The sequence below is a fragment of the Palaemon carinicauda genome, unplaced genomic scaffold (genome assembly GCF_036898095.1).
Source record: "Palaemon carinicauda isolate YSFRI2023 unplaced genomic scaffold, ASM3689809v2 scaffold722, whole genome shotgun sequence".
Taxonomy (NCBI): Eukaryota; Metazoa; Arthropoda; class Malacostraca; order Decapoda; family Palaemonidae; genus Palaemon; species Palaemon carinicauda.
This window is the reverse complement of record NW_027172008.1, coordinates 40,001-47,500: the sequence shown is the minus strand read 5'-3', so window position 1 is coordinate 47,500 and position 7,500 is coordinate 40,001. Positions and strand designations below refer to the sequence as shown.

Here is a 7,500-nt window from a genome sequence, read left to right as displayed (position 1 = left end):
TACACGTACTTCGCCTTCGTCCCAGGATGATATCGGTGGGTCTGTAAAACTCAGGGGGAGTTTTTTTTTATGTCAGTCCGAAATCATTTAGAGGGATAATGCCATCCCATTTAAATTTGACTTCCAATTATCATCGCTTACTTTTTTCAATGTTATATTTTTTCATACCTTTCAATTTAGTAACGAGTTCGTACCCTTTTCAGTTTTGTAACGACTTCGTACCCTTTAAAGGGATATCATAAATTGTACTTCGTGGACTCCAGTTTGGACTATGGGTTTATATTTATTTACATAAGATTTCCAAGGTATGCAACTTGCCAAGTGTTATAACGTGCTTCACATAATAATTTGATTTTTATATGTATTTTTATGATCGTTGTGTAGTATGTAATTTGACATTTGGTAATATTTAAGGTATTTGGAAGAAGCTGAATTATTGCGGTTCCCCCTTGCCTCACGATGTTCAACTTTGTGTATTAGCTGCCGCATCAGCAACTGGATGAATTAGGATATTTATCAAATAAAATAAATTAATTGATTTTTTTTCACATTTTAATTATCCTTATTTAACTCCTGGTGTTTGTAAATTAAAATTCAGCGTATGGCGACCGTGGCAGGATTTAGCATTATAGGTTAGGTACGTGATACAGAACGTAAATGCGGTGTGTTCGAGGTTTCTTCCTGGAAGGGTTGTTATAATTTGCTTGTTTCTTTAATCGATTTTTTGCTGTTTAAGAAAGAGTTCGGTGTACCATTTTTACGATTCCGTAAGCGAGTTTGTTTACTTGGCAATTGATTTAAAGTTCTGTGTTAACTATTTATACGGTTCATATTTTGTTTATCCCTTTGCGAATAATTTATTGCGTATTTGAGTGCTCCTATTTCTCGAGTTATTTTGAGCTTTTTGCTTCGTAATAACTTTTATTGCGTATTTGAGTGCTCCTATTTCTCGCGTTATTTTGAGCTTTTTGCTTCGTAATAACTTTTATTGCGTATTTGAGTGCTCCTATTTCTCGCGTTATTTTGAGCTTTTTGCTTCGTAATAACGTTATTTGTAACAAGTGGTGTTAACTATTTTGTTTAGAAAATTTTCGTTGAGTATTGCATTAATATACTTATTATATATATATTGGTGCTTGTTTGTTTATTTGTAGTTGTGTATTGTATTAATCATACTTTTTATATATTTTGGTGCCTGTTTTTTGTAGTCATAATGGCTGAATTGGTAGTGCTAATTGGTCAGCGTAAGATTATTAGGAAGAAGGTTACAGATTGTGCCAACCGTTCCTCGCAGTACCCTTCATTAGAAAATACTGCTAAAGTATCTGAACGAGGTGTTCTCCTAGATTATAGGAAGCGATTAAGTGACTTGGATTCTAAAATACAGATTCTAAAATTTTCAGGGGAATTTAGAGAGGAGGATTTGGAAGCCGAGCTTTCAGCATGTCAATCTTACCATGATAAGATTTCAGGTATTTTGCCTTTGTTAGATGTAAGTGTAAGTGCTGGAAGCCCTCAACTTTCATTAACTACTGATATTGCTAGGAGTCTTTTGAGGCAACCCACTGCCCCTCTACCCAAATTCCAAAGTAAGGAAGGTGAGGATTTTTTGAAATTCATTAGAGAATTTGAATCTACGACCCAGAGTTTTAATTATCCAGACAGGGACTTGCTCTTACTTTTGAAACAACAAGTAGAAGGTAGGGCTAAATGTTTACTTGGCTCATTGGAGGCCGACAAACAAAGTTACAACGATGCCAAAGACTTATTGACTAAGGCATTTGCCTCGACTGAATTACGAAAATCTGCTGTAATTAAGAAATTAACTTTTCTAAATCTCAAAGAAGGAGAGGACCCTTTTGTCTTCTTTTCAGAACTTAGAAATATAGTCGAAAATTTCAAATATTTGCATATTGATGTTGAGGAGGTTGTTAGATATTTTGTTTGGTCTGCAATGAATGATAGATTTAAGTCTCATCTGGTTCATATCACTAATGTGACTCATCCATCATTTCAGCAAATTGTAGATAATTTCTTTACAGCATGTGAAAGGTATGAACAGGGTCAGACGAAAGGTAAATTGTCTGTCAGGGATAAAGTTTTAACTCATTCAAAGCCATTACAGGAAAAGACTAGTACCATGGCTCTTAAAACTAAGACTGTTCCCGCCAAAGCTTGTAATTTTTGTTCCAAGGCCGGTATTTCTGACTATGATCATTTAAGTTATAAGTGTACTAAGTATGCTACCCCTTCTGATAAAATTTCTTTATTAAATTTGCATAAAGGTTGTGTAAAATGTGGTAATTTCAATCATTTCACTAAAGCATGCAAGTTCAGATTTCGAAGACCCTGTTCACATTGTTCGCAGTATCATATGGAGTATCTTTGTGAGAAACTTAGTCCTGACAGGTGTAATAGTAAAGAAGAGTCTTCCAAGGAAGCAAGCAGTGGGATAGCAGTATTGCCAAATGTTACCACAGGTTCAGTTCTCCCTACTTTCACATTTTATGTAAATGGTCAAAATAAGCTTTACAGGGGTCTTAAGGATTCAGGGTCACAAAACACTTTTATATCTAGCAAGTTAGCTTCCTCTTGTAATTTAAAGTCTTTGACTAATGTTAAACTTACTGTGAAAGGGTTTAATGGTCAAAAGGAATATTCTACTAGTCTTGTTGAAGTTCCTATAAAGCTGGGGAATGAAATCTTTGCTATTTCTGCTTTAGTTGTACCCTCTATAAACCTGCAATTAAATTTACCTTGTCTTGGTCAGGTAGTTAGCGTAATGCAGAGTAAAAATTTTGTATTTGCTGACAAGTTTTTATCAGCCAGTTCTCAGGGCATTGATGACATTCAGCTTTTGTTAGGAGTAGATTTTTCACATTGTCTTTTGGGAAAAGATGTAGTGATAGGGAGTCCTAATTCATCTGTGTATATTGAGACTACTTCAGGAATAATGCTGATGGGGAATGTTGATAGGTTCCTAATTAATCTTACTTCACTTAATGGTAAAGACAGTTTAGCCTCGAAACCACTAAGGGGCGAAAATTCTAATGCTGAAAAGGGTACATATTTTAATATCCCTTGCCATTCTTATTTTCTAGCTACTACTGTATCTATTAATGATGAATTTAACGAGCTCAATGACATGACGACAAATTGTTCATTCACTGTACTTTCCGATAAAGGAACTATTATTGATAGGAAACTGCAAGAAGCAACTGATCAAATCCTGAATATGGAGAGCCAATTTTATTTGAACTATGATCAGAAAGTTTATAGTGACGAATCTAATCAGCTCAATAACTCTCTCGTGGATTACACTTTGAGAAATTTGCACACGAGAAGTGATGGGCGTATAGTTGTTCCCTTGTTATGGAATGGAAAGGTATCACACCTTCTTTCGAGAAATGAGTCTCTTTCCAAGGCTATTCTTCAATCTAATTTTAAAAAGTTACTTCGTAAGAAAGGTTCCTTACAGTTGGTGGATAACTGCATAAAGGAGCAATTAAATATGGGAATTATTGAACCAATTTTTGACTTGGAAGTATTTAAGGCTGAATACCCTAACTATTCATTCTTACCTCATATGCCAGTTTTTAAGCCAGAAAGGGATACTACGAAATGTCGCATAGTGTTTCTTTCTAATTTGCAGGAATCCTATAAGAAACTGTCATTGTCACATAATCAATGTATGTATGCTGGGCCTAACCTAAATCAAAAACTTTCATCTGCATTTCTTAATATTAGGTTTGATGAAAAAATTTTAATATTTGATTTGAAAAAAGCTTTCAATATGTTGGCTTTAAGTGAAATTGATCAGTCTAGACTATTGTTCTTTTGGTTTCGGAATGTTAGCGCAGGTGATTACACTCCCGTTGCTTATAAAAATGTCAGGCTTTCATTTGGACTTCGGTGTAGCCCATTTCTTTTGATGGCTTCATTGTATTTTATGTTAATTTTAACTTCCAGTAATGATTCAAGGATTGATGAACTGAAGAAACTTATTTATGCCTTAATATATATGGATAATGGTGCTATTACCATGAACAGCTCTGATGACCTAAGGTGGGCCTATAAGCAGTTAGATGACATATTCAGACCCTTTAAATTTGAAACTCAGCAGCTGATAACCAATGATATTGATCTGCAGTCTGACATAGATCAGTCAGTTCTTACTCCTGAAGTCAATAAATTGTTTGGGCTTGAATGGAACAGACTTTCGGATGATATTTTCACTAGGCCAATTAACCTTGACCCAGGAGCTAACACTAAAAGATTAATTCTTAGGTCCATTGCCTCCCAGTTTGACATTTTTGGTTTCAACTTGCCTTTATTTAACCGATGTAGGCTTTATATGCATAATTTGCAGTGTCAAAAGGGTTTGAATTGGGACCAGACTCTTAACAGTCAACAGCTCAAAGACTGGAGGAATATCTGTAGGCAATGTAATTCATCGCCCCCTCTCAAAGTAACTCGGTTTGTGGGTCGAAGGGATGGTGAGTATAATATAATTGTTTTTACCGATGCCAGTTGCGACATATATGGGTGTGTCATTTATCTACTGAATGTTGAGTCTGGCAAACTTACCTTTGTTAATGCTAAAAATCGGTTGGTTAATACCCAATTGAAAGGTAAATCCATACCATCTTTAGAGATCCACGCCATTAATTTAGGAGTTGAGCAATCTATTGATCTTTATTTGGATCTTGCTGGTCCCAGTTGCATAAAACCTATAAAGGTGACAAAGATTTGTCTTTTTTCAGATTCTTCTTGTGCCCTGCAATGGTTAATAAGTTCTTCTCTTCAACTTAAGAAAATGAACCAATGTTCTACTTTTGTAATGAACAGAATCTATAGCATACAAAAACTTTGTGAAACATATCCGGTTCAATTTGGGTTTATTAATGGCAAGGAAAATCCTGCAGATATGGTAACCAGGTGCACATCATATAAATTGTTGATGAAATCTTGTTTTCTTTCAGGCCCGGACCTGACTAATATTCGGGCACCTGACATGCAGTTCACTATTCCTAAAGAGGGTTATCTTTCAGGAAATTACTTGAATATTTCTAATGTTCCTTTAGTTAAGAGAGAATGCTTGGTTAATATTTCAGATTTTTCAGATTTCAGAAGACTGGTTTTGCTGTACCGTCGGTGTATAATATGCATATACAAATGGAAAGCTAAAGTGAGAAGGGAAGTTAAGGTACAAGAAATAAATTTTTTCTCTTTAGCTATTGTCCATTTGATTTTATATGATCAACAAAATCACTTTGCTGATGTTTTAGAACATTTTTCCAAAGACTTTACTGCAGTAAAGGATATACCAGGTATAGTTTCTCAGTTGAATGTGTTTGTTGATAACGATGGCATTTTGAGGGTGAAGAGCAAATTTAAGAATGAGAAAAAATTTCCTATTCTATTATCTAGGGACAGCCATTTGACTAAGTTAATTATACTTGATATTCATCATAAATTAGCTCATTCTGGGTGCTATGCTGTTCTCGCTGAACTCAGAAGACACTATTTTATTCCTAGAAATTTTTCATTGGTAAAAAAGATTCTGAGGCAATGTGTTCACTGCAAAAGATTTAACGCAAGACCTGTTAATTTAAATCAAAATTGTTACAGGGAATTCAGGGAAGACCCACCAGCTGTACCTTTCGGCAATATTTTCGTTGATTATATTGGTCCTTTTACAGTTAAGCTGGAGAAAGAAAATATTAAGGTATGGCTATTATGTTTTACTTGCACTTGGTCTCGTGCAGTTAATTTGAAAATTTGCAGAACACTTAGTGTGCCTGATTTTCTTAGGGCATTTTCTATTCATTGCTTCGAATTTGGCATTCCACAGTTATGCGTTAGTGACCTAGGGTCACAAATAGTTGCAGGAGCTAATGTTATAACTTCATTTTTGAACGATCCCCACACTCAATTGTATTTTGAGGAGAGAGGTGTTAAACCTTTGACTTTTCAACAGTATTTTAAAGGGTGTAGTCAGTTAGGCTCCATGGTCGAGGTTTGTGTCAAGTTAACAAAGAGGCTTTTATATGGGTCCATCAAGAACAATATTCTTTCTTTCTTTGATTTTGAGTTTACTGTATGTCAAGTTGTCCACTTGGTAAACAAACGGCCAATATCTTTTAAAGAGGCTCTTAGGGATAGTGCAGCGGAAGACCTTCCTGAACCAATAACTCCCGAAATGTTAATAAGAGGGTATGAGCTTTCTTCCCTCAATATCATTCCAGATTTATCACCTTTACCTGAGGATAAAGAATTTGTTCCTTGTAGAACTACTAATGAATTTGAACAGTTGTCTAAAATTAGGAGTAAACTTTTAGATATTTACCATCATGAGTTTTTGCAGACCCTTTTAAGCCCGGCGGTTGATAGAAAGGGTAGATATCTCCCTGTAACTCATCATCCTCTAAAACCAGGTGACATTGTTTTAATTAAGGAAGATAATACGAAGATTAACAACTATCCTCTAGGTCGAATAAAGGAAACTTTCACAAATGATATTGGGGAAACTACGCATGCAAGAGTTTTCAAAGGCCGTACCAGACAAGTTTGTAAACTCCATGTTAATAATCTGATACCTTATCTTTCTTTAGATGATGATGTGGACTTTAAGCCAAATGATTTGCACAACATTGACAAATTATCACCAGCTTCTGAAAGGCCTAAAAGAAAGGCTGCTGTGGAAAGCCGGAGGAAAACATCTGAAATGTTGAATTTATAAAATGATAAACTTAAATTTGTATGTAGTGTAAATAATTTATTTGGTAAATCCAAAAAATCTTTTTGGATTCGTTCCCCTGCAGTGTACTGAAATTCCAAATGGAATTTGTATTTTCTTTTTTATTATATATTATATTTTGTTTTATATTATATTTTGTTTAAAGTAGCATGGTCACTGGAAGACAGTTAGCTTAGTTTCAAGTATTTAACTACCCCCTTGGTTGTTAACAGCTCACTGCCTTCCTGCGGCCGTTTCTGGTTTTAACCTAACCAGCCACTAATGCTTTGCTTTCTTCCTGAGGTTGACGGAAACTTTAAGACAGTTACGAAGGAGCATTCCATCGCTAAGGGTCTTGTAACTCGAGCTCCTATTCTTGATATAAGAATACACTTTGTACAGCTACACAGTTAACGTGACAAGAACTTTTTCTACATGTCCTTTGAAGTGACGAAGAGTATTATCGCCATGTAAACTTCTGTGTAATCCCGACCAGGAAGAAGCTTTCTTTCATCGCAACCCATCTCTACACGTACTTCGCCTTCGTCCCAGGATGATATCGGTGGGTCTGTAAAACTCAGGGGGAGTTTTTTTTTATGTCAGTCCGAAATCATTTAGAGGGATAATGCCATCCCATTTAAATTTGACTTCCAATTATCATCGCTTACTTTTTTCAATGTTATATTTTTTCATACCTTTCAATTTAGTAACGAGTTCGTACCCTTTTCAGTTTTGTAACGACTTCGTACCCTTTAAAGGGA

At 35.3% G+C, this 7,500-nt stretch overlaps 1 protein-coding gene across 5 annotated transcripts in view; it reads left to right on the top strand.

Annotated features, from left to right (window-relative positions):
- LOC137637417 (uncharacterized) overlaps positions 1-7,500 on the top strand; it is an 8,234-nt gene that overhangs the window by 432 nt on the left and 302 nt on the right. Inside the window, exons 1-3 of one of the 5 annotated variants that reach the window (XR_011043622.1) lie at positions 1-305; positions 415-7,301; positions 7,470-7,500. The exon at positions 1-305 is cut by the window's left edge and continues 432 nt beyond it; the exon at positions 7,470-7,500 is cut by the window's right edge and continues 71 nt beyond it. Coding sequence is in view for 2 of the 5 variants with exons in the window: in XM_068369616.1 (XP_068225717.1) it covers positions 1,214-6,742 (5,529 nt within the window). In the remaining 3 variants the exon portion in view is untranslated. Of the gene's footprint in view, positions 306-414 lie in introns of all 5 variants that reach the window. The other 4 variants (XR_011043623.1, XM_068369616.1, XM_068369617.1 and 1 more) reach the window with 4 other exon arrangements.